At 39.5% G+C, this 27,840-nt stretch overlaps 2 protein-coding genes across 4 annotated transcripts in view; both read left to right on the top strand.

The window, feature by feature from the left end:
- Nucleotides 1-11,838, top strand: part of plgrkt (plasminogen receptor, C-terminal lysine transmembrane protein) — a 13,693-nt gene extending 1,855 nt beyond the window's left edge. Inside the window, exons 3-6 of one of the 3 annotated variants that reach the window (XM_089123414.1) lie at nucleotides 2,928-3,027; nucleotides 3,474-3,604; nucleotides 6,099-6,208; nucleotides 9,714-11,838. In XM_089123414.1, coding sequence (XP_088979540.1) covers nucleotides 3,474-3,604; nucleotides 6,099-6,208; nucleotides 9,714-9,841 — 369 coding nt within the window. In that variant the 5' untranslated portion in view covers nucleotides 2,928-3,027 and the 3' untranslated portion in view covers nucleotides 9,842-11,838. The remainder of the gene's footprint in view (nucleotides 1-2,927; nucleotides 3,028-3,473; nucleotides 3,605-6,098; nucleotides 6,209-9,713) is intronic. The other 2 variants (XM_089123413.1, XM_039650257.2) reach the window with 2 other exon arrangements.
- A 227-nt stretch (nucleotides 11,839-12,065) lies between these two features.
- rln1 (relaxin 1) lies at nucleotides 12,066-12,938 on the top strand. Its single transcript, XM_089123412.1, has 2 exons — nucleotides 12,066-12,312; nucleotides 12,668-12,938. The coding sequence occupies exons 1-2, from the start codon at nucleotides 12,135-12,137 to the stop codon at nucleotides 12,820-12,822; spliced, it is 333 nt and encodes a 110-aa protein (XP_088979538.1). The 5' UTR covers nucleotides 12,066-12,134; the 3' UTR covers nucleotides 12,823-12,938.
- Nucleotides 12,939-27,840: the final 14,902 nt, after the last annotated feature.

Genomic DNA, 27,840 nt, shown 5'->3' with positions numbered 1-27,840 from the left:
AAGCGTCCTCGAGCTCCTCCAGAAATGTGGATCATCTTTCTGAATATTGTTCTCAGTCACTGAACAGAGTGTTTACTCAGGACAGATCCGATGCTTGCAGCGCTTGACCAAACTCTTCATCTCATCGCTGCTCGGAGATTCACACTAATGACATGTTTATTGTCCTGAAAGGGCGAGATGATGAAAGTGTGTGTTGTGTTTGTATACTCTCAGTTTCTTCTGTTTGCGTGTGACCAACCCTGATGAACAAAACCAGTTTAAACCGGCCTTACCAGGCTCTCCTTGCAGTGCTAACAATCATTTAGTAAAAAAACGAGGAATAGAGTCATACACACGAGGAAGAGTGTCACACACATAGAGGAAGAGTGTCACACACACCGAGAAAGAGTGTCACACACACCGAGGAAGAGTGTCACACAGACACCGTTCAGGGCTGTTCTGTGCGGGATAGATGAGGCCAGGAGCGTGTTCAGTGTGTGCGTGTTCTGAGTGTGTGTGTGTGTGTGTCGCCCGGCTCGTTCAGGGCCGTTCTGTGCGGGATAGATAAGGCCTGGAGCGGGTTCTGAGTGTGTGTGTGTGTGTGTGTGTGTGTGTGTGTTCTGTCAGACTTCCGTCGGGGTCACAGGGAACAGACTCGCACAGAACCGTCACCGGTGGCCTTTCATGGAAATGTCAGTGAGTTTCCCACCAGTGTTTCCACTTCATCACCTCTCCTCAGCATCTCACACCATCATGAAGACATCAGGACACCAGACCTGAGACAAGTCACGCCACGTTCCGCACAAAATCGCTCTTAGACATCAGGACACAGGCAATAGACCTGAGACGGGTCACGCTCCGCGCTGATCCGCTCTCAGACAGCACTGCGGTTAAAGCCACTATGAAATCAAAATAGACATTTGTATGTTTTTATGGAGTATTGCAGTGTTTGTTATAAATTATCAATAATTGTGTTAAAGGTGCAGTGTGTGATTTTTAGCGACATCTAGCAGTTCGGTTGCGAGTTTGCACTAATGGCGCAGCCCACTGCTCACCTCTCCCTTTCGAAGAATCTATGGTGGCTCAAACGGGACAAACATATTGTCATCTGAGACAACAGAGAATAGCCAGAGTAAGCCAAGAGTGTGCAACATTGTCACTGTTTCTGTACCACAGTCCATTATAAACCACATCATGGATAAAGTTTCCAAAGCCATGGTCAGGTGAGGATCAAGTGTCTTAATATATAATATAATAATAGTAATCCGCTGATTGTCTCACAAACATAACCAGCACATTTCTCCCCATATAGCAAAGCCATAAAAAAGCGAAGAAGGAGGAGAAGCACAAGAAACAGGGTAGTATTTTTCTAACATATTTAGATGGCTAAATATGAGATGTTACTGTGGCTGAGCTAGTTAAAGCGTAAAGCCTTGTTTATACTCGACGCGTTCGCATGAGCCCAAAGGTGCGTGCGGCAAAAATGACATGATTGTAACAGCGCGCACGCCTCCGCATCCCCTAGACACTCACAATAGGCTTTTTTTCTCTGATTTTGAAAACTTAACTTTCTAAAACTTAAGATAGACTTAAAATGCTTACAAGATCGACGGGTTGGTGACTCCTGTAACGTTACTGTTTTACGGTCAATGACAAGAGTACTAATCAGCTGTCTCACGAACGTAACCAGCACATTTATCCCCACATAGCAAAGTCATAACACAGCGAGGGAGAAGAACTAAGTTACATGAAACAATCCAACTACATATTTTACACCATTGATAAAGAAAGTCACTACTCACGGTGTCTATGGCAAGCTTCTAGCTTTCTAGACACTCTGATTCGGCTACGGTAGAAACATGACGTCACAATATGTCAACCTTCATAGAAGGGGGTGCCCGTGGTTATGTACATTTAAATGTCTCATTCTAAGGTAATAAAAACATTGCGTTCTTTATATACCACTGAAAACATAGTTATGGTCTGTCATATTGCATTTCTGTTATTAGATACTTAAACATTTTACACATTGCACCTTTAATAATCTTAAATCAGAGTAACTTCCAGCATCTCTTCTCTGATGATGAGGGCGGGGCTATAACCTGTCACTCACATTAGGTCAGCCAATAACAAACCACAACCGTCCAGCCAATTCCCCACGGACACCCAGACTCAGTCGGGTTCTGCTGGGTTCTCCCAAGGTCTTTTTCTCCATTCTGTCACCTGATGGAGTTTTGGTTCCTTGCCACTGTTGCCTTGGCTTTTGGCTTGCTTAGTTGGGGACATTTAATATCCAACAATGTTATTGATCTGTGTTGTATTATTTTCATGTTATCACTGTGAAGCTGCTTAGATACAATCTCAATTGTATAAAAGCGCTACATAAATAAAGGTGACTTGACTTGACAATCAAGCCCCGCCCACATGTGTTTTTATTCGTGGAAGTTAGTTTGAAAGTGAGCACTTGTAAACAGATTCTGCCAGTGAGTTTCTGTGTTTGAGCGGATGTTTCTCCGTTTCACTTGCACCGCTAGCTTGATTAGCACTCAAACAGCTGGTTAGAGATAATTAATGGTTTTAAGTCGAATGGAGCGATGGCGTTTACTTCATCTTGTTATTAAACGTTATTCCTGATCATTTACGTCACCTTGTTCAGCCTGTGGTCGTTCATCATCACTACATGAGTGAAATCAGAGAACCTATAATCTGTCACAGCACGTCTGATTCCTGTCCTATTCAAGTTTCTTAAAGTCCCCTGTGGTGTAAATCCAGCTTTTAATGCTTTTATTTAAATATGCTTTAACTCAAACCATGTGTAAGTTCATAAGTCGAAAGCATTGCTGTGTATTTCCTCCTTAAAACTGCAGTAAACCAAAGACAGTCTCAAAAACACGGTTGGAAATCGCTGGTGTTTCTGATGTCACAAACTACCTTTTGTAACCAAACAGATCAACGTGTGATCGGCTACCAGTGGATCTCTGAGCTGAGTGAGTGACTGGCGGTGGGGCTCATCTGCATATTCATAGAGAACCACACATACTAAATGAGGCAAGGGTGTCGACTTACATTCAAGATATTTTAAGACAAATTATTTTCAAAGAAAAAAAACGTTTCAATGTTATTCTGGTGATGAAAGATGAGCTTTAAGGGATAAAGTTATTGACTTTATCAAACTCCTGCTGAGATCATGTCAGGGAGCTTCCGCTTGCAAACAGGAAGTGGCTCTGACCTCCAGACAAAGACAGGAAATGTGAGGGGTTCACAGGCCCCCCCCCCCCCACACACACACACACACACACATGGTAATGAGAGCTAATTAATAATCTGATAAAGCTTTATTCATGTGCAGATTGTGTGTGACGAATGCTTTGTTTGGTCAGGAAGAGTGACGTGTGTTTTGTGATGTTCATGAGGTCAGGCGTGTCTTTGCAGCGCTTCACCTGAACACACAAACATCAGCCTGATTCAGAGGTGTGTGTGTTGTCTTTCTGCAGATGGAACGTCAGATGCTGATGCAGAATGAGATGCGTGAGCGCCAGACGGCGATGCAGATCGCCTGGTCTCGAGAGTTTCTCAAGTACTTCTCTTCTTTCTACGGTTTAACTGCGCTGGGTCTCATCGTCGGGTCTGTGACACACACACACACGCACACACACACAGATGTTCTCTCTAGAGATGTTCAGATACCCTTTTTCTCTTCCCGATACGTGGATTTAGAGTATCGGCCGATACCGATTACTGATCCGATACCTGGGTGTGTATCTTACTATTCACACTAGCCCTGTATGAATTGGTAGAATTATTTATGGTGTGCTTCAGACTTATCCCTTAATAAAACATGAACAAATACATACAGTGAACAGTGAATATGTTTATTATCTGACATACATTTCACAGCAATATATTATTTATTTTTTTAAGTCAAAAAGAACTTAAAATGCAGCCATACATCTAATGCTTTAAACTGAAAAAGGTATTTTAGATTTACAACAAGACATTGTATAAAAAAGTGCAACAAATAAATCTAGGAATCTAAAAAAAAATATAAATGAATAATAAAATAACCTCTTTATAATCTAGAGTCCAGAAACAATTTTGTTAAATACACGCCATTTCAGTGTCTTCCAGAACAAGAAACTCGATAATTTTGTCGGTTATATTTACTGCTGGTTGACTGTCTTTTGAAAACTTTTCTCTTCATTTGAATGAAGCTTCCTGAGATTGTTGATTCTGGTGCAGCTCATCCTCCGTCTGCTATCGTGTTCTGCGGGGTGACGCATCTTCAAATGCTTTATTAAGTGTTGAAGCTGCTAATCTTGTGCCACCCCTCAAAATTGCAGTACGGCATATGAGACATGTCGCCGTTTTACTGGCTGGTTGGTCCAGTCTTAAAGGAGAACTAATTACACATTGGTACCTAGTCAACCGTTCTCTGAGATTTGTTTTCATGATAATCGAATGTAAAGAGCTGTATTTCTAAAAACCGTTTAGCGTATAATGCTAGTATATAGGGCAAAGAGTAAATAAAAATCGCTAGTTAATACCAATAACAAGGCTCAAAATAGCCCCACACTAACACAGTTACATAATGAGTTTCCCTACATGCAAACCAAAGCATTAGTAACTTTGTTAGTGAACAGAGTTTAATAAGAAGATTCTTTATAAAGACAGTCTACCAGTGGTATTAACTAGTGATTTTTATTTTTCATTACTAGCGTGCGCTTTTTTTCTTTGCTGCTCTAAACAGTGGTTGCTTGTAGCAGCACAACCGCACAACTTCTTGTGTTCCCACAAGCAACCACTGTTTAGAGCAGCGAAGAAGAGTTGATCTCCGATTTGCAGCATTAAGCATAACTAGGGTATCGGATCGGTACATGGGTAGAAGTACTCAGTGGTACTGATGCCAGAATTTTTACTGGTATCGGCGGCATTTCCAATACTAGTATCGGAATCGGAACAACAACTCACTCACACACTATATACACACTCACACACTATATACACACACTCACACACACACTCACAGACTATATACACACTCACACACTATACACACACTCACACACTACACACACACACTATGGCCATGTCCACACTAATACGTTTTCGTTTGAAAACGTACATTTTTCTCTCCGTTTTGGCCTTCCGTCCACACTGAGACGCCGTTTTAAGTCAACAAAAATGTATCGTTTGGAAAACGCTCTCCAAAGTGGATAAATTTGAAAACGCCGTTTTCGCGTTGAAGTGTGGACAGTGAAACCGGAGGTATTTCAAAACGATGACGCAAGTTTAGTCATGTGATCCATGTAGTACCAATAGATATTCATGTTTATCGGTATTGTGCCTGTTATGTGTTATTCATTTTTACACTATTGCTAAAATATGTTACTTTCTATGTTACTTAATATGTGCTATTCTTCATAGCACAGTACTGCAAAGATAACAGATAATGTAGTCTACTCACATTTGCTGTCCTGCGGCAAAACAGGAGAGCAGTTGCGTTTTAGACCAAACATATGGTGACTGAATACGACCTGGACGCATCCGTGATGGTGAGATATTTTGCTAAATAAAATTATCCTGTTATTGTGCGATGACATTATTATTTATTTTCCCATCTGTATCATCTCAGTGAGCTTTTGTGAAGTTTCACGCATGCGCAGTAAAGTGAAGTATCTGGATTAATGTGGACGTAGCCTATATACTCACTCACACATTATAAACACACTCACAAACTACACACACACACACACACACACTATATATACACACTCACACACTATACACACACACACACATAGACTCACTCTCACACACTATACGCGCACGCACACACACACACACACACTATACTCACTCTCTCTCACACACACAAACACACTTTCACTCACACTCTCTCTCTCTCTCACAAACACACACACACACACACTATATAGACACACTCACACATTGTTTTTTATGTGATGTATGTATAGCTTTAGTGGTTTTCACAGCTTTATTTCTCCCGTCATTCGGTCAGATCCAGTATATCACTGGATATCAAGCATCAAGCTCTACAGTTGAACAGTTTTTATTATTTAAGCAGTAGTTAATCTGAACAGTGTTTTGTGTGTGTGCAGAGCGGTGCGACAGAGGAGGGCAGTTCTCCTGGCTCCGGTCGTTCCCCTGAGCTTCATCCTGGCGTATCAGATGGACATGGCGTACGGGTCGCTGATCCACCGCATGAGAGGTACACAAACACACTTACACAGAACATATGAAGAGTTCTTTTCCAAAACACTATAAATCCATTTCAATAGTTTTCAGGAAAACTACATTTTTTTCCCTAGACCCACACATTTTGTAAATATTCAAATTATCCTGTTTAAATGTTTTATTGGTTCAGTCTGAACATTTTGAACAATAATTATTAAATTAAACAACAATATTGTTAATGATAAATTAAAAGTTAATTTTATTTTTTTTCAAAACACTATAAATCCATCCATTTTTTTGTATCATTTTTAGTAAAGTCATTTTTAGTAAAGTGTCAAACCTCAAACAAATAGTACCAATTTCAACATATGCATGAAAAAACTAATTATTAAAAATGATCAATAAAGATAACGATATTCAAAAAAGGGATGGGCACCCCTCCAGCACATGCACACACACTTATAGGCTACATAGCATGTGAGCAAAGCGGAGCAGCGTGACGCTTAAATATAAAGTAAAAAAAAAAAACTAAATAAACATAGGCTACGTTTCACATGTGTTTAATAATAGTTAATAATATTACGTTACTTATTTTTATTATTTCATCTATGTTAAGTAGGCTATGAAAAGGGAACCGCCTGAGATGGGACATTCTAAAACGCTTAACGTGAAAAGCGCTTAACGTGGCTTACTGTACTAAGACAGTGATATTAAAAGACCAAATTCAGTACACATCATATTACAGTTTTTTTCGATTGCTAAACCACAGTGGAGCACAACTGGAGCTACATATGCAAAACTCTAACTCCAATCTGCACAGCAGCAGTTCATGTGGACCAAACTCTAGATCGTTTTTCATTGCTTGAACACAGTTTTCAAAACTCTACACACTTATCCCATGACTTTAACCACAACCTGCACAACACTGTGGATTTACAGCACTTTGTTCAAAAGCTAAAACACTGCTGTCAAAACTGTGAACCACTCATTCAAAACAGAATAAATTTCAGCCTTGTGCCTTTCACACACTGCTGACTTTCAAACAATTTCAGCTGAAAGGCTGAAAACTTGTGGCCTAATGCTTGAGAGAGGCAGGGTTACAGTATTACAGTATGTACTTTTAGTTTCTACCTTTTTTTCCTCATTACTGTAATTCTGTCAATTACTACAGACTATTGAAGCAAACTGCTAATTTTCAATTGTTATGTTCTAAAAATGGAAATATCAAATGAAAGAATGTCACTCTTTTCTTTGAAAAAAAAAAATATTACTTTGTATGAAGTCTGAAATTGTTGAAACTGTAAAGATGAAAAGTTTGGATTTTCTGTATTGGTGTTTGATGCTAGTGTTTTTCCTCTCAGTGTGTTCTGAGTGACAGTGTGTGTTATCTCAGTGAGGGTTGTGCATAGTGTTGTGCACACTGAGCCTGTTTTGAGCTGTGTGTTAAGAGTTGTGCTCAAGTGACTGTTGGTAGTGCAGACTGTAGAGTTTTGCACATTTAGCTCCAGTTGTGCTCACTGTCGTTTAGCAATCGAAAAAAACTGTAATAGACCATACTATGTATAAAAAATAAGATGAGTCCAGGATATCAACGCAACGCGATTAATAACACGTTAAGCATTTTCTTCCCATAGAAAACCGTTATGAGAGAACGCTTAATATCCAGGACTCATCTTATTTTTTTTTATACATAGTATGGTTTATTAATATGATGTGTACTGAATTTGGTCTTTTAATATCACTGTCTTAGTACAGTAAGCCACGTTAAGCGTTTTAGAATGTCCCCATGAGGGGGAAGTAAGATAGGATCAAAATTCAAAAGCTGCCCAATATCGGAAAATATTTGGAGTAGGTCAGACATGATATTGACCACTTCACTTACTAAGTTTTGTTTTGTAGAAAGCTTGTAAATTTCGTTTCATATAAATTATATCTTCATTTTAATAAATGTTTCATCAACAAATTGACTGGATTAATACATTAGAAGTAAATATCAGACAATATAATCAGGACACGAGCGCACGTCAACCGGAGCGCGTCTCATATATGAACCGAAACACGATGCTTGCCTAACAGACCTGAGAACTAGGCTACAGAAAGCTTTAAATGTCTACTTTTAAACAAACCAATTAAAAACGAAAATAAATTGGCAACTCTTTGCATATGTATGCTAATTCGAAGTATGCGTTTCTCTCTATAGGCCTATGCGCGTTCACTGCGAAGATGGCGAGTAAGCATTATCAACTTTATCTTTGCTGCTGACACTGACAGAAAACACTTGTTTATTAATAAACAATTCAAATGTTTCATGCATAATCATTACTTTTGCCGGTTCTTTGTGGCAAGCTATTCATACGTTGAGATGCGGAATAGGCAATTAAAAATGCTCATATGGTTTCTCTCCCATTTAATTAAATCAATATATCTGATTACTGATTAGACAAATGGCTTAAATGATCTACTACTAGTCGACTAGAAAACTAGGACTCATTTTGAGGAATGAATGAACATAAACAAATCTCCGTTCAGAGTGCCGCCGTGCTGGATTGCGTAGAACGCTCATCGAATTTGAGGATTTATTGCGTTTAGGCTTAAAACAGGGCTGGTGCGTATCGCGGTTTGGAAAGAAACTGTATCTTGCAGTACATTTTAAACAAGGAAATATAGCGATTTGGCATGAAACGTTGATAGAGCAGTGAAAGGGTTCTGTCCACAGCAGAATGACACGACAAACTAATTTTTTTTAAAAATGGCGTTTATCGCGTTTTGGAAAAGAGCTCTTCATATTCTGCTCTGACAGGACATATTCTGCTCTGTTGTTTCAGGCTCTACTAGAACTTTTCCTGCTTGAATGTTGATTATTTTCCTCATATTCTCCATTGTTGCGCCTCCTCTCTTCCCAGTCTGTCAGTAACGCTCTGTTTACTTCCTGTCTCTATGAAGCCCCGACTTCTGAAAGGTATACTGTGCTCTGATTGGTCGGCTGGAGCAGTGTGTTGTGATAGGTCAAGCGTTTCGAGTGTGTTTGGGAAATGTCCCGCCCCTTTCCATAACCACCAGTTTACTAACTAACTCAACCAGGCCCCACCCCCTTTATTCTGTGTATGAATTAAAATGAGGAATATCGTGACGTGTTCGTTCCTGCCAGAAGTTCATAAACACTGACACTGATATAGAGGAGAACTGGAACAGCAACATCACACACACTGAAGAGATGAAGACGCTCTCGTATGTCAGAAGCTTATCTTCTGTTGAATCTGCTGACGGTTAAAAACACATTTAAATCGAATCTAATTATTTAATCATAAGCATGTGTGACATTCTTCCTGATTAACAGATCCATATCAGGGGGAGTTAATGAGCGCAGTGACGTCATGCAGCTTTCCTCCTCCATCACTGATGGGTTATTGATTGGCTTTTAAAGGATTCCTAAAAAATGCCACTTTGAATGCGAGGGAATGTGGTAGTTGTAATTAGTGAAGAGTGCCGTTTCTGATGAATCCCATCTGATGTTGTGTGTGTGTGTGTGTGATCTGCAGCCGAGGCAGAGAGCATCATGGTTTCTGAGAGTGAGCGCCTAGATCTTCCTCACGGGCTGCCCACGTTTGAGAGCATTGAGAAATCCCGACGATCTCGAGCTCACCTGACGTCTCTGCTGGAGAAATGAGTGCCAGTCCTGATCAGTCCTGATGAATCCTGACAAACTCTGACGAATCCTGACGAACACAAACCCTGGCGAATCCTGACTAATACTGATCAGTCCTGACGATCCTGATAAATCCTGACTAACCTTACGAAATCCTTACAAATCCTGAAGAATACGAGTCTTAACAAATCGTTTCGAATCCTGACGAACACAAATCCTTAAGAACACGAATCCTGACTAACCTTGGCGAGTCCTGATGAATCCTGAAAATCCTGACGAACACGAATCCTGACATACTTACTAATCCTGATGAACACGAATCCTGACGAACCTTGATGAGTCCTGATGAATCCTGTCGAACAAAATACTGACGAACCTTGACGAATCCTTACGAATCCTGACAAACACAAATACTGACAATCCTTGACGAATCCTGATAAATCTTAAAATTCCAGACGAACACGAACCTTGACGAATCCTAGAAATCCTGACGAACATGAATCCTGACAAATCCTTACGAGCCTTGACGAATCCTGACAAACACGAATACTGACGAATCTTGACGAATCCTGACAAATCTTGAAATTCCTGATGAACATGTATATCCTGACAAACACGAATCCTGACAAATACTTACGAATCCTGAAAATTCTGACGAATATTGAAAATCCTAGTAAACATGAATCCTGACTAATCCTGAAAATCCTGACAAATCTTTACGAATCCTGATGAAACTTGACGAATCCTGAAAATCCTGACAAACCTTAACGAATCCTTACGAACCTTGACAAATCCTGAAAATTCTGATGAATCCTGAAAATGCCTGACGAACACGAAACCTGTCAAATTCTTACGAATCCTGAAAATCCTGACGAATCTTGAGAATCCTGACGAACAGGAATCCTGAAAATCCTGACGAACACGAATCCTGACAAATCCTGATGAACACGAATCCTGATGAACACAAAACCTTGACGAATTCTGAAAATCCTGATCAGTCCTGACGATCCTTATGAATCCTGACGAACCTTAACGAGTCCTGAAGAACCTTGATGAATCCTGACTAACGTTACGAAACCTGACAAGCCCTGACGAACACGAGTCCTGGCAAACCTTGACGAATCCTGACGAACACAAGTCCTGATGAACACGAGTCCTGACGAACACGAGTCCTGGCGAATCTTGACAAGTCCTGGCGAACACGAGTCCTGGCAAACCTTTACGAGTCCTGGCGAACACAAGTCCTGACGAAATTGCCGAAGGTGAGCGTAGTGACCCAGGAGTATACGAGTGTTCGGCTGCTCTAGCAGTGCTCCAGCCAAACGCCAGTGCTTCCGTTGAGCTTTGTGTGATCGGTTGATTCTCAGGTGTTTCTTCACACATATTGCCAAATTATTTATGCTTTCAAAATGCCTGAAAAGAAAGATAACATGATTAAAATATACTGTGTTAGTATTGTATATTTCCTATACACTCTATTATTCATGGTTGTAATGGAGTGTACAACAGTGTTTAATTTACATTGTGATCATGACTGTTGTGTCCAACAATAAACATTTAAAGCAGTTTTTAATGTTTAATTTTCCATAATATGTTATTAAGATGATTATTTGTGAGTGTCATGCATAAACAAAATATTCAATTAGGATATTAAAATATATATGTATATATATTTAACATTTGATCAAAATGAAGCCAATGTCCGTTCAAGAAAATAAAACCGATTGTATTTTGTTTGGGATTGTTTGGTTTTCTTTTGCACAGTTGCTGAATGATCAAACTCAAAATCTATATTTTCACGAGTCACATTGATTACATTGTGATCATGACCGTTGTGTCCAACAATAAACATTTATAGCAGTTTTTAATGTTTAATTTTTCCATAATATGATATTAAGATGATTATCTGTGTGTGATGCATGCACAAAATATTCAATTTGGATATATTTTTTTTTTTTAACATCTGATCAAAATGAGCCAATGTCCGTTCAAGGAAATAAAACCGATTGTATATTGTTTGGGATTGTTTGGTTTTCTTTTGCACAGTTGCTGAATGATGAAACAAGAAAATCTATTTGGAAATAAATTATTCTTATTATCACATTTGTGCTCTGACATCACTCATCTGTAGAGAGCAATAACCATAATAATCTACATCTGTAAGAAGTGAGTGATGATATTCAGCCAGCGTGCGCGCGCGTCAGTGACGTCAGTGTGTGTGAGTGTGTATAAAGTCTGCGAACTGATGGAGTAGGATCTCCAGAAAGCAGCAGCTCGAGACACTTCAGTGCTTTGCTTTGATCAGACCGCGCTAATGTACTCGATGACGATGTTCCGCGCGCTTTTGTCAGTTGTACTGGTGTGTGTGTGCGGTGTGTGTGTGAGCGCGGAGAGGCAGGAGTTACCGAGAGACTTCGGAGTGAAGCTGTGCGGGCGCGAGTTCATCAGAGCCGTGATCTTCACTTGCGGGGGCTCGCGCTGGAGGAGAGACAGTATGTGCTTCATCATCTTCACCATCATCATCTTCACCTGCGGGGGCTCGTGCTGGAGGATAGAGAGTACCTGCTTCACCATCATCTTCAACTTCTTTATCATCTTCATCTTCTTAATCATTGTCATCATCCTCTTTACCTGCAGGGGCTTGTGCTGGAGGAGAGACAGTACGTGCTTCAGCATCATCATCATCATCATCATTATGATCATCACCTGCGGGGGCTTGTACTGGAGGAGAGAGTATCATGATCAGATGATGATGATTATCATCATCATCATCTTCTTCATCATCATTCATCTCTTCATCATAATTATCATTATCATCTTCATCATCATCTGATATTTGTGTCGCAGGTCCCTGGTCCGTGGATGGAGGTGTGCCCTTTCTCTGGTCTCTCCGGCTGGACGCGATGACCTCTGACCGCAGGAAGAGGAACTTCTCGTTGGGACTGGCGGGAATGTGCTGTAATCAGGGCTGCACGAAAAACGACATTGGCCGCCTGTGCTGAAAATCACTGATGCAGATGAGGATGATGAAGGACTTGCACTGAACTGTCAGATCCAGTGCTTTCATTTGTATTTATTTCCTTTTACCACAACAATAAAAGTCCACGTCTTGACTGCATCTGTCATGTTTGACTGCCAGTGACTCGCTCGTACACAAAAATAACCAAATGCCAGCTGTTTACTCTGCGGCACCGCGGTAAAACCTCCTCCCAGTTATGATATTAATCAGAATAAACTATCCCTCTCTTCCGAATGAAAGTGAGTGTTTCATTATTTAATGTTTATCGGTGTTTATTGTGCTTGTATATTAAAGATATAGATATATATTAACAAGAACATAGATTTTTCAAAGGTCCCATAGATTAATGTCAAAATTAAACCGGAATCAGTCGTTCCTGCAAGAGGAAATACTCTTGATTCAAGATTAATAAAACACCCATAAATCATTCAGAATCACACCGAAATATTACATACAAGAATAAGAATTGTATATTTTGATTTCATGGTGTCTTTTAGTAGATATTTGGTTGCAAGGACTGCATTGGTTGTTTAAACATGCTTTTTTCATTTTCCATATTTATTTCTAAAATTATTTTAAAAGTTATTTAATCTTTATATGTTGTTGAATGTGGTTTGTGAGTGACTGAGGAGAAGATTTATTTCAAAAGCAGATCTCGCATGAATGATGCAACACGCTAATATTCAAATGAGAAATCAACCAATAGAGCAGATGGTGTGTGTCAGTCGATCCTGGCTGGAGCTGAATTAGTCCAGTCATTTTATAAAAAAAAAGGTTGAACAAATTGCAACAGAAGCAAACTCAACTGATTTTGTATCCTCAATATGTCCTGAGTGAGGAAAAAAAAAAATCCCAGAAGAATAGCATTAGGGGTGTTGTCGCCAATTTTGATGTGTGTTATATGTGTTTTGTTAGTAGCTAGTCGTATAGGGGCGACGCTCTTCCATTTGCACACCAGGGGCATAGGCAGGGAATCACAGTAATTACGGAGACTATATGAGGAAGTCACAGGTGAATGGCGTGAGGGAATTAGGATCTGGGGAAACCACACAAGCTGCGTCCCAATTCACATACTATCCGCCCTAAATAGTATTCGAAAATAGAATTAGTAGGGTAGGATGGGTACAGTTGAGACATAGGTGCAGTTGAGACACCTTAAATAACTTGCGTGCACACCCAGCAAAAATTGTGATTTTTGCTGTGCACATGCGTATTAGTAACCTCTTTGATTGTGGGAAATTTGATCAATGGACGCATCTCCGATCCAAAGATATTGGCAAAAGTTTTTTTTCTAAGGTAAGACGTTCACTTCACCATGCACACTCAAGTCAAGTCACATTTATTTATATAGCGCTTTTCACAATACAGATTGTATCAAAGCAGCTTCACAGTGATAACATGAAAATAGTACAACACAGATCATTAATATTGTTAAATATTAAATAACCCCAACTGAGCAAGCCAAAAGCAAGGTGACAGTGGCAGGGAACCAAAACTCCATCAGATTGGATGGAGAAAAAACCTTGGGAGAACCCAGGCTCAGTCGGGGGCCAGTTCTCCTCTGGCTTACATTCATATTGTTTATATATAAATATTAAATATAAATATTGTTTATGTATAAAACGGCGCCATAACATATCGCAGGCGTTGAGTCGTCTCTTCACAGGCGCTGGTCCTCTCATCACAGGCGTTGGGGCATCTGAAATCCCTGTGAGAGGCTGGATCGTCCCGTTTGTCCAAAAGGCTGTCGAGCCCCATTGGTGCGTTAAGCAGTTTCAGTGGCAAACGGTTCCGTATGGCATAACAGAGGAATAAGAGGTAAGCATTATGTGAATGCTTGACTAAAAAGATGCGTCTTTAATCGCCAGAGCCTCGGACCGTATTGGGAAGGCTATTCCAGAGTTTTGGAGCTAAATGCGAGAACACCCTCCCTCCTTTACTGGACTTCGATATCCTAGGAATGACCTGAAGCCTTGAATTTAGTGATCTTAAGGAACGCGGTGGATTGTAGGGCGAAAGAAGGTCCGTTAAGTACATAGGAGCTAAACCATTTAGGGCTTTATAGGTCAGTAGTAGTATTTTGTAGTTGATACGGAACTTAATAGGTAACCAGTGTAGAGATGATAAAATCAGTGTTATATGATCATATTTTCTTGACCTAGTACCCAGGTAGAAGGTGACGTTCCCGCGACCATAGGTAACGTTTCCTAAAAGTTCTCTAAAGGTGACGAACATTCCAAACCTTTACAGAACATTAGGGACGTTCCTGAAACGTCCTCTTTTGGTAATGAAAGTGCTGCAGTTCAATGTTCCTTTAATGACTTTAGGGGGACGTTCCGTAATGGTAATCTTATGGTCACATCACAACGTTTCAAAGAGGACATAATCAAAACGTTCTCATATGGGTCTAAGTTAGTCCTATTATAACGTTCCTTATAGGACTTTAGGGGGACGTTCCGTAATGGTAATCTTATGGTCACATAATAACGTTACAAAGAGGATGTAATCAAAACGTTCTCATATGGGTGTAAGTTGGTCATACAATGACGTTCTATATGTGACTTTAGGAGAACGTTCCATATTGGTTATTTTATGGTCACATAGCAACATTACAAAGGAGACATAATAAGGACGTTCCCATATGGTTGTCTGTTGACCATATGAGAACGTTTTGTGACTAACTTAATGAGAACATTCTAGGATGGGTCTAAGTTGGTCATAAAAATAACCTACCTTATAGACCATTTCACAAGATGTAAACAAGACTGGTCCTGAAGCACTTCCTGTTTCAGTTTGTAACTGTTTTCTTTATTTCACATGTAAAGAAAACATCTCAAAGATGTTTGTTTAACTTTTTGATTCAGTTTTAAGTGTTCTGTTAGTTGTATTTTATCCCAGCTTTTTTGTAGTGTTAAAAAACTGAAACAGGAAGTGCTTCTGGACCAGTGTTGTTTACATCTTGTGAAATGGTCTATAGGACTTTATAGGGACGTTCCATATTGGTTATTTCATGGTCACATAGCAACATTACAAAGGGGAAATAATAAGGACGTTTCCATATGGTTGTCTGTTGACCATATGAAAACGTTTTGTGACTAACTTAATAAGAACATTCTAGGATGGGTCTAAGTTGTTCATAAAAATAACCTCCCTAATAGGACTTTAGGGGAACATTCCATATTGGTTGTTTTATGGTCACTGTAAGGATTTTGGCCAGGCGAATCAAATCCACCCCCAGGGGTTTTCTGAAACACACACACGCACACACAAGCCTTTCCCTTCCCCCACACATCGGAATGTGTGGAATGTCTCTGAAAAAAAGAGAAGGACTTTTGGGTTTTAAAGACATTCAACAAAATGTTTTCAATGGTTTTTATGTATATGTGTCTTCCCCATGTCACAGTTAAATAACTTTGTTTGGTCACAGCGTAAATAGAAATTAAAAATACCTTCGTCATGCATTTTAAACATAAGTGTATATTCCTTTGATATAACATAATGTTCCTTTATATCTCTAGAATGCTTATTGAATGAAACACTCGAATATGCATGGAGATGTAAAGTAAAGGGTATTTTTGATTGTTTTACTGCCAATGAAGATCAAAATTGTTTTACTATAAAACCCTCATTGAACACACCCCCTTCCACGAGAAGCGCGCGCTGAGGAACAAAGGACAATAAACCAAGGGTGCTTCTCATTTCTTATTTCTGCATCCTCGTTTTCTTTCCTTGTTTCCTTTCCTTGCGTCTCAGCTCCACCCCCTGTAGGACGCGAGGGAAGGAAGCGAGGAAAGGAAAGGAGGACAGAGGAATCGAATAAAAGCTTTTTTATATCCATTGAAATACTTGATCACTCGAGCGTCACTCCACAGTGTCATCAGCAGCGCTAAAAGAATCTGCCCTTATGATGTTGAAGTTTGGTTATTTAATAAATTCATAATAAATAATAATAAAGATAGGCTATACTGTTGAAATATCTGAGATGTGTGGTTTATATAAACTGCAAAGGTAAAGTATAAATTAAAATGATTGTGACCGATGTGAAGGGGGAGAAGAATTGACATGTGCGTCACGTTTAGTCAATATAACAGTTCCGCGTAGGATGTACCTGTGTATCCTCGCTTATGACTCCTCAGGAAGCCTCCTATCTCCTCGATCCTCGACTCCTCACGGTGCAATTAGAGAATTGAGATGTCCTTCAAGATGGCTGAGCTCGATCGGTTTCCGGGTCATAGGAGGGAGGACGGAGGAGCGAGGAGACGAGGAGGGATATTGAGAAGCACCCCAAGAGTTCCCGCGAGCTACGTCCATCTCCCCGATTGGCTCAAGCCAACAGGAAAGGGATGGATTCTGCCAAGGGGATAAAAGGAGTGCACAGGCTCCGCCTCTCCCCTTCTTTTTTTGACCCCCCCAGAGAAATATGTAATGCTTTCGAGATCTCCTCACGGAGATCTGATCCGACCATGGATCTTTTCTTTTGTTCGTCTAAAAGTCTCGTCTTTTCCTCAAATGGACTACCAAGTTCGTCTCACAGGAAAGGAAGTGGACTTTGCCGAACTATTTCCTCGGGTAACGTCACCTCAAAGACTTTAAGCCTTTCAAACACTCGCGCTAAATGCCAACAAACGCCACGTGACTCCCCACGGAACAAAGGAGCCATGAACGAGCCGGGACGGGCCGCGCAAACACGCTGCGGCCGCGCTCCACATGACGCACGCGCGCAGGACAGCACCTCCAGTCGACACGTGGCCCGAACGGGCCGAGCAACGAGCCCGCGACTCACACAGACCAAATATGCCCTGCAAGTATACCTTCTTTTAGAGCTTCTAAGAAGCATTAAGAAAGTGTTTTCGTGGTGTTCAGAAAGGTTAACTGACTGTTTTGGGGAACGTAACACACTCTTTCTCACTTGCTCTACAACTCACTCTATCTCACTCTCTCTCTCTCTCTCCAACTCACTTAACTTACGCGTATCCATTGTCTAAACGCTCTGCGTCGTCTTAGTTTGTGTTTTAATGTTTGTAAATACATGTACTGTATCATTGTTTGTAACGTAGTAAATGCTTAAGTAGTAACTTTATTAAATACAAAATATGCTTACCTTGACTGATTGTCTTGCTCATAATACGGGTCAATGAAATGTCAATTTAATAACCCAGATAGCAAACTGACATTGAATCAACGTGGAAATATGACATCGAAACAACGTTGATCTGACATTGTTTTGCTCATCAAATTAACGTTGAACCAACGTCAGACGCGTCATTCTTTCAAAACTAACGGAAAATCAACTTGAAATCAACGCGTTGTTTCAACGTTATGAAAGCAAACCAATTTTCGATTTTCATTTAGCGTCTGACGTTGGTTCAACGTTAATTCGATGAGCAAAATCAACGTTGTTTCAATGTCATGAGAGACGTTGTTTCCACGTTGATTCAATGTCAGTTTGCTATCTGGGAAGCTACACGCTTTACAGAACTACAAATACCTAAGAGGGTATTTGGTTATAGAGCAGGGAAGGCAGATTCTAGTGGCCACAGAATTTGTTTCCACAAGCTATATAACTTAATTGAGCTAATTGATTTTGCCTGTCTTGTAAAACGTGGTCCTTGCAATCAATAACAATTAATTTGTGGTTGATTGCGGGGATGCACATGTATGCATATGGGTAAAATTAATAAATTAATATGTAAGACCGGTCTGATCCAAATCTGTATGAATAATTATTAATGATCAATTATTAATTATGATATGCAAATTCCCCCCCTGATCAGACCGACCTAGAGTCTTTACAGTCACACAACAACATTACAAAGAGGACATAATCAAAGCATTCTCAAATGGTTCTAAGTTGGTCATACAATGACGTTCTTTATGTGACTTTAGAAGAACATTCCATATTGGTTATTTTATGGTCACAGAGCAACATTACAAAGGGGACATAATAAGGACGTACCCATATGGTTCTCTTTTGACCATATGTGAACGTTTTGTGACTAACTTAATGAGAACATTCTAACATGGGTCTAAGTTGGTCATAAAATAACCTCCCGTATAGGACTTTAGGGTGACATTCCATATTGGTTATTTTAGGGTCACACAACAACGTTACAAAGAGGACATAATCAGAGCATTCTCATATGGTTCTAAGTTGGTCATATTATAATGTTCCTTAAATGACTTTAGGGGGATGTTCTGTAATGGTAATCTTATGGTCACACAACAACGTTACAAAGACGATGCAATCAAAACGATCTCATATGGTTCTAAGTTGGTCATATTATAATGTTCCTTATATGACTTTAGAGAGACGTTCCGTAATGGCAATCATAAGGTCACACAACAACGTTACAAAGAGGACATAATCAGAGCGTTCTCGTATGGTTCTAAGTTGGTCATATTATAACGTTCCTTATTCGACTTTAGGGGGACGTTCCGTAATGGCAATCTTATGGTCACATAACAACGTTACAAAGAGGCAGTGTTGGGAGTAACGCATTACGAAAGTAATACATTACAGTAACATATTACTTTTTGCTGTAACGCAGTAGTGTAAGGCATTACTAATCAATTTTCAGTAATATTTTACTCGTTACATGTTCAGTGAGGCTTGTATTACAGTTGTTTTACAGTGTGTTGTCTGCTTTTAGTTCTTAAAGGCAACAGACTATGTGAAAGTTTTAAAGCAGTCTTTTAGTGCCAGTTCAGAGCGGTCGCGTCTGTAACATTGTTTTTTCCTCATAAATGCGAACACGAAAACTAAAATAAAATGAATATTTTAAGTTCTATGGAGACTGGAGAGCCAACCCTTCCTCATCCGATTTGCGCAGTGTAATTAACAGAATTACAAAAAATCTACTTTGCCTCCTATTTTTTTGTCACGCATGAATGTGTGTCTTTTCCCTAATGTTAAAAATAAAACATAGACTGATATTTGTCTAATGTCTGGAGTCCTTTAAGGAAGTAGCCTATAGCCTACGTTTCAATACATGTATTTTCTGAGAATTTTTATTTCAAGTTTTGACTGCAAATGTCATCATGTCCATAATGCTGGACTTCCCCAATTTTAAATAATTTATCTTCAACTAGTTTTGTGGTGTAGGTCTACGTATTTTATAATGTTAACTTCAAATAATACTAATAGCCTAATTTAAAGATAAGGCAGCATTGGATATGGACGGTAAGGAGAATAACGCTGGAGTTGGAAGAGGTTTGTCGCGATTCTGTAGGTTCGTTGATCTGAGTCGTGTGGTGAATCGCGATTTCGGTTTCATATTGCATATCGTTACAGCCCAAAAGTTAAGTTCCACTTAGTTATTTTGGTGAAAGTAACTCAAAAGTAATACATGAGTAATGTAACGCATTACAATTCTGGGACAGTAATATTGTAAGGTAATGAATTACTTTTAAATAACAGTAACAAGTATGTATTACAGTTTGGAAGTAACTTGCACAACACTGCAAAGAGGACGTAATCAAAATGTTCTCATATGGGTCTAAGTTGGTCCTATTATAACGTTCCTTATTCGACTTTAGGGGGACGTTCCATAATGGTAATCTTATGGTCACATAACAACGTTACAAAGAGGATGTAATCAAAATGTTCTCATATGGGTCTAAGTTGGTCATACAATGACGTTCTTTATGTGACTTTTGTGGAACATTCCATTTTGGTTATTTTATGGTCACACAACAACGTTACAAATTGGACATAATCAGAGTGTTCTCATTTGGTTCTAAGTTGGTCATATAATAACATTCCTTATATGACTTTAGGGGGACGTTCCATAATGGTTATTTTATGGTCACATGGCAACATTACAAAGAGGACATAATAAGGACGTTCCCATGTGGTTCTCTGTTGACCACATGAGAACGTTTTGTGACTAACTTAATGAGAACATTCTCATATACATCACGTTTTGTGCGCGGTGACATGGGACGAACCGAGGTTCAACTTCCGTCAACTTCTGTCACGTTTATCTTGTTTGTCTGCGTGTGAACCTGCTGGTGTTGCGGAGCAGGCTTGTAATTTTTTAGCAATCAAAAAGCATGTCTAATTAATTGAAATCATGTATTATGAACATTTACGAAAAAAAAAATATGTATGAAAAAAAAAATTCCACACTAATTCTGTGTTGTGTTTTTGCTGGTAATAAAATGAAGCCATAAAACGCAAATTTTATCATTTATCATAAACTTTTTGTAAAATAACATGCTGCACAATGAGCTTTAAAGGGGAAATGAAGCGGTGAATCAAGTTTACATGATTTACAAGATGGATTTACAATATAATCAACAATTATATAAGAAACATTACAAATGTAAACATTTAGAAGAAAAAAAGAAAAAAACTTTGTGTCGCCGCCATTGTGCAGGTGATGTCACAGGGTTGGTTGGCTCAAGTTTAACAGGCTCTGGGCATTGAAAATCACGACATCAAACTGTGTTTATACCACTGTTTTGACCGCGAATGACTAATGTTAGGTACAGATATTAGACAAAAAGACGACGTCTCATGTTATATGTTGACAAACTGCTCATAGAAACATTGTTCGCGATGTCTGCCGTCAGATATTACAGTCTCGTCAATAACATGTAAGTTACGTTGCTGTGTAGAACAGTCAGTGGTGGTTTGGGGCGGAGAGCGGGTTTGCAACGCTAACTTACCAGGTGTCAGTGTGGCTGTTGTCCTGCGATGCCCTCCGTGTCAAAGTCCATCTGTTGTCAAGAGGTTGATCTTGAGCATGTGTTTCGTGGTCAATTCTGCATCACCGGCGCGCACGTTTACCATGCTGTGCCGTGAGTTAGACGTGTGGAAGCGGCGATGCTTTCCCTGAAGGATGTCAGAGCGGAGACACTTTTTCCTAGTATATGTAGGCTGTAGCTAACGTTACTAGCACTACCAGTGCGAAAATATGGACGTTTCATTTCTCCTTTAACAGTGCTAACTTACATGTTATTGACGAGACGGGAATATCTGACGGCAGACATCGCCAACAATGTTTCTATGTGCAGTTTGTCAACATATAACATGAGACGTCGTCTTTTTGTCTAATATCTGTACCTAACATTAGTCGTTCGCGGTCAAAACACTGGTGTAAACACAGTTTGATGTCGCGATTTTCAATGCCCAGAGCCTGTTAAACTTGAGCCAACCAACCCCGTGACGTCACCTGCACAATGGCGGCGCCCTGGCGGCGAAAGATACAAAGTTTTTTCTTTTTTTCTTCTAAATATTTACATTTGTAATGTTCCTTATATAATTGTTGATTATATTGGAAATCCATCTTGTAAATCATGTAAACTTGATTCACTGCTTCATTTCCCCTTTAATGTTAAAATTGAAACATGGATTATTCCTTAAATTCAGTTTTGTTTAAAAATTCATAATTTATATGGATTAGTGTTAGTGTATTTTTACATTAGGACATATCTAAATTCTACTGTACAACAGTAATATATTTCTGTCAAGTTAAACCGAACTTTTATTTTGACGGGTTGCCGGGAAGACCTTTTGAGATAACCCCTGTAAATCTTTGGTATTATTAGATTTTGATGAGATAATGGAGAAGGTAAGGTGTCCTGTTATTTGGATTGGGGATTTTAATGCGCACAATCCAATATGGGGGAGTGACCACGGGGATAAAAATGGTAGTATTGTAGAAGAATTTTTAGATAAATATGAGTTGGTAGTGCTAAATGATGGAAGGCCGACTAGGTATGACATTGGGAGGAATACCTGCAGTCATATAGACTTATCAATTGCATCATCAAATTTAGCTAGAATTGGTGAATGGGATGTTCTAAATTCCTATACAATGGGTAGTGACCATTGTCCAATTTTATGCAGGTTTGGTAGGGATTTGAGAAGAGAAGTGGAAGAGAATGCCCCTAGATATAATTTTACGCAGGCCAATTGGGATAAATACCAGAAGAAAGCTCAAAGCTTAGTAGGAGATGTTGATAGTGAGGGTTCTGTAGATAACTGGAATACTTCAATTAGTTTCATGATACACGAGGCTGCTTGCTATACCATTCCTGTGAAGCAGGAACCCAGATCACGTATGCAGGTTCCTTGGTGGAATAAAGGATGTGATGAAGCTGTAAGGTGTAGGAATAAAGTGTACAGAAGATTAAGGAAATATCCAATGTTGGTTAATGTAATAGAGTACAAGCGTCTAAGGGCAGTAGCAAGACGAGCTATAAAGGACTCAAAAAGAAATAGTTGGAGGAAGTTTTGTAGTACATTAGGTCCTGAGACTCCAGTAAAACATTTGTGGTCAGCAGTACGTAGAATGTCAGGGCTATATAAAAAAAGATTGATACCAGTATTACAGAAGGGAGAGGTGGTAGCAGTTTCCAATAAAGAAAAAGCAGACATGTTTGTTGAGAGCTTTCAAGCTGTACATAGGTCAGAGGGAATGGGGGTTGAAAGGTGTAGGAAGAGGGATGAATTGATTGAAGTTAATCAGAGGAAGCTGGAGAGGAGTTTAGAAAATGAAAATCCTATTAATTTGTTTTTCTCTTTAAAAGAGTTGAAGGATGCAATTCGGTCTGGGGCAAATACTACCCCAGGGAGAGATAGGATATCTTATGAGTTGTTTAAATACCTAGATGATTTTGTACTTGAAGAAATTTTAGCTTTGTTTAATACTGTGTGGGCAGATGGTTGTTTGCCTAAGGAGTGTAAACATTGCCTAAGGAGTGTGGTCCCTGTCTTGAAACCAGGAAAAGAGTCATCAGATCCTGGCTCATACCGTCCTATAGCGCTCACAGCAGTGATCTGCAAGATAATGGAGAGGATGGTAACTAATAGGTTAGTATATTTTTTAGAAACAAGAGGATGCTTTGTTGATGTACAGAATGGATTTAGGAATGGAAGGTCTACAATGGAGTCAGTTGTAGTTTTAGATCAAGATATTAAAAGGTCATTTAACAATAAGGAAGTAGTAGTTAGTGTATTTCTGGATATTGAGAAGGCGTATGATTCTTTGTGGAAGGAGGGATTAATGACTAAAATTTTTGACTTGGTAGTTAGGGGACGAATGTTTAATTGGATAAAGGATTTTTTAATGAAAAGAACAATTCAAGTAAAGGTTGGTAATGTTAGTTCCAAGACTGTGGGCATAGAAAATGGAACCCCACAGGGAAGTGTAATTAGTCCAGTGTTATTTAATATAATGATCAACGATATCTTTGGGAAGGTAGAAAGAGGTTTTGGGTTATCTTTATTTGCAGACGATGGGGCCATTTGGAAAAGAGGGCGTAATGTAGAGTTTGTTTTAAAACAGATTCAAAGAGTGTTATTATCTGTAGAGGAATGGGGGAACACATGGGGCTTCAAAATCTCTCCTTCTAAGACTAAATATATAATATTTGGTTTTAAAAGAAAGTTACCAAAACTAGGGCTATATATGTATGGGTCTCCATTGGAGAAGGTAAAGGTTTTTAAATTTTTAGGCGTTTGGTTTGAAGAACGTATGACTTGGGCTGTGCATGCAGATAAAATTGTGCTGAAGTGTGAAAAAGTTTTGAATGTAATGAGAAGTTTGACTGGGTGTGAGTGGGGGGCTAATAGAGAGACGATGCTGCTAATTTATCAGGCCATGATTAGATCTGCTCTAGATTATGGGTGCTTTGTGTATGGATCTGCTTCCAAAACTGTTCTATCTAGGTTAGATAGGGTGAAGTGTGGCAAGGGCTTTGAGGCTTTGCTGTGGGGCCGTTAGAACTTCCCCAGTTCCTGCACTACTCATTGAAATGGGAGAAATGCCCTTATAGTTAAGACGTATTAAATTAGGGTTGCAGTACTGGGTAAAACTTAGTGGGTGTAATCATACCTTCCCAGCAAGGTGTCTGTTACAAGAGGTTGCTGGAGCTCATAGATATAATACATTTTTTGTCATAGTAAATCAGTGGGCAGGGAAGATGAGTATGGATCAAGGAGGTATTTTAGAGCACACAAGCTGGTTACCAATACCATATTGGATGTTGCCTGAAATTAATATTGAGTTGGGTTTTTTACAGGAAAAATATAAGTGGAAAGTGGCACCAAAAATAGGGGAATATCCACTACTTTATCCACTACAGTAAAAGATTCAATTAGTCAGAGCACAATGATTATTTTTACAGATGGATCTCGAGATCCAGTTAGTGGGAGAGCTGGATTTGGGGTGTATGTGGAACAGTTAGGGTTGGAAATTAGTCTGCGTATTTCTAATGGAAGTTCTGTCCTCACTGCTGAATTAATGGCAATTCTATGGGCTCTATGGTGGATTGAGGAAGTCAAACCTAGAGAAGTTATTATCTGCTCTGATTCTGTAGGTGCTCTAGATAATTTAAAAGTAGGAAAATCTAAATCTCGTCCTGACATTGTCAATGACATCCTGAATGCGGTTTTTAGTACTAGGTTTATTTGCAACATCAGTTTTTGCTGGGTCCCAGGGCATGCTGGGGTGAGTGGGAATGAACGAGTGGATAATATTGCAAAGGAGAGCTTAGGAAGAGAAGTAGATGTTCATGTATTATTAGGAAGAGTGGAATTAAGAGAAAAAATTAAAGAGAGATTAATAAAAGAATGGCAGAGAGGGTGGGAAAAGGAAATTAGGGGTAGACATTACTTTTCTATACAACCTGAAGTTAGGAAAAGATGCTCATGTAACTTTTTGTCCCGCAGGGACTCAGTTAAAATGTGCAGATTGAGATTGGGGCACTGTGGGTTGAATTATTCTTTGCACATTGTAGGGAAGCATGTTTCTGGCTTGTGTGAATGTGGGAGTCTTGAGACTGTAGGCCCTCTGCTATTCTCAATATATATGCTGTCACTTGGTAATATTATAAGAAAACATGGAATTAATTTCCACTGTTACGCTGACGACACTCAATTATATATTTCATCACGACCAGATGAAAACACTAACTCATCTAAAATGACAGAGTGTCTCAAAGATATAAAATGCTGGATGACGCGTCATTTCCTGCTATTAAATTCAGATAAAACGGAGGAATTACTTATTGGTCCAAAAAACTACTCACAAAACCTCTCACAATACAACTTTAATATAGACGGATGTCCTGTTACTTTATCCACTACAGTAAAAGACCTGGGTGTTATACTAGACCGCAACTTGTCGTTCGAAAATCATATTTCATATGTTACAAGAACAGCCTTTTTCCACCTTAGAAACATTGCTAAGCTGCGTAACATGCTATCTATTTCTGATGCAGAAAAATTAGTTCACGCATTCATGACCTCGAGACTAGATTACTGTAATGCTTTATTAGCTGGTTGTCCTGCATCCTCAATAAACAAGCTACAGTTAGTACAAAATGCAGCTGCTAGAGTTCTTACTAGGTCAAGAAAATATGATCATATAACACCGATTTTATCATCTCTACACTGGTTACCAATTAAGTTCCGTATCAATTACAAAATACTGCTACTGACCTATAAAGCCCTAAATGGTTTAGCTCCTATGTACTTAACGGACCTTCTTTCGCCCTACAATCCACCGCGTTCCTTAAGATCACTAAATTCAAGGCTTCTGGTCATTCCTAGGATATCGAAGTCCAGTAAAGGAGTGAGGGCGTTCTCGCATTTAGCTCCAAAACTCTGGAATGGCCTTCCCGATACGGTCCGAGTCTCTGACTCGCTGACACAGTTTAAAACTAGATTAAAGACGCATCTCTTTAGTCAAGCATTCACATAATGCTTACCTTTTAGTCCTCTGTTATGCCATACGGAACCGTTTGCCACTGAAACTGCTTAACGCACCAGTGGGGCTCGACAGCCTTTTAGACAAACGGGTCGGCCGCGTATGGTCGGCGCGTATGGTTGGGTTGCGGAGAGTTCAGGTTAGGGAGAGTTTGTGAGTTATAACGGAAATCATTATGAACATCAGCTATGCTAATTATTTCCCATCTGCCTTTCTGCTGTTATCTCGGGACGCTTGTCCCGAGAAAAATGGCGTTCGTCAGGTCCAGTTTTGTGTCCAGCCTCTCACGGGGATTTCGGATGCCCCAACGCCTGTGATGAGACGACTCAACGCCTGTGAAGAGACGACTCAACGCCTGCGATATGTTATGGCGCCGTTTTATTCATAAACAATATTTATATTTAATATTTATATTTAAACAATATGAATGTAAGCCAGAGGAGAACTGGCCCCCGACTGAGCCTGGATTCTCCCAAGGTTTTTTCTCCATCCAATCTGATGGAGTTTTGGTTCCTTGCCACTGTCGCCTTGCTTTTCGCTTGCTTTGAGCTTGCTCAGTTGGGGTTATTTAGTGTTTAGCAATGTTGTTGATCTGTGTTGTGCTACTTTCATGTTATCAGTGTGAAGCTGCTTTGATACAATCTGTATTGTGAAAAGCGCTATATAAATAAATGTGACTTGACTTGACTTGACTTGTAGGGCATGTTTTCCTGGAATGCAGAAAGTATAGGGTTGAAAGAAATTTTCTCTTTAGTAAACTGTCAGGACATGGAGTTAAGGCTTTTTCTGTTTTATCTTTGTTTGGACACAGTGACGAGCATAAACTGATCTCCAAAGCAGTTCTTCAATTCTTGCATGATACAGGATTGTATGTAAGAATTTAGTACAAACTTTGACCCGTGGAGGGCAGTAATACGCTCAACAGCGTCTACACTGCCGGAACCATACAAGAAGAAGAAGAAGACCTTTTGAGTTTCTGTATGTTTATGTCATGATGATAGTTTCTCAAATGAAGCAGTTAAATGATCACAAAGTGACTTTCAGAGTGGATCTAGAGCCTGGAGAGGAAGTTCATGCATTTCTGTCTTCCTATAGGCAAAAAACAGCGCAAGCGATGCAAAAAATGGTAGGGGAAACACTGTTTGTTTCAGAGTGTGGTTGGCTAAGACTTGACTTGATGAGGACTGCAGCTACCAACAGCTTGTGTTTCTCTATAAAGAATCTTGCTGAAGATATAACCAAGTCTCCTGGTCACTTCTGAGTTGCTACACTGTAGTGTATTG

This window comes from Pimephales promelas, chromosome 19 (genome assembly GCF_988280905.1).
Source record: "Pimephales promelas chromosome 19, fPimPro1.hap1.1, whole genome shotgun sequence".
Taxonomy (NCBI): Eukaryota; Metazoa; Chordata; class Actinopteri; order Cypriniformes; family Leuciscidae; genus Pimephales; species Pimephales promelas.
The sequence above is the reverse complement of the archived record's forward strand: the minus strand, read 5'-3'. Positions and strand labels throughout refer to the sequence as shown.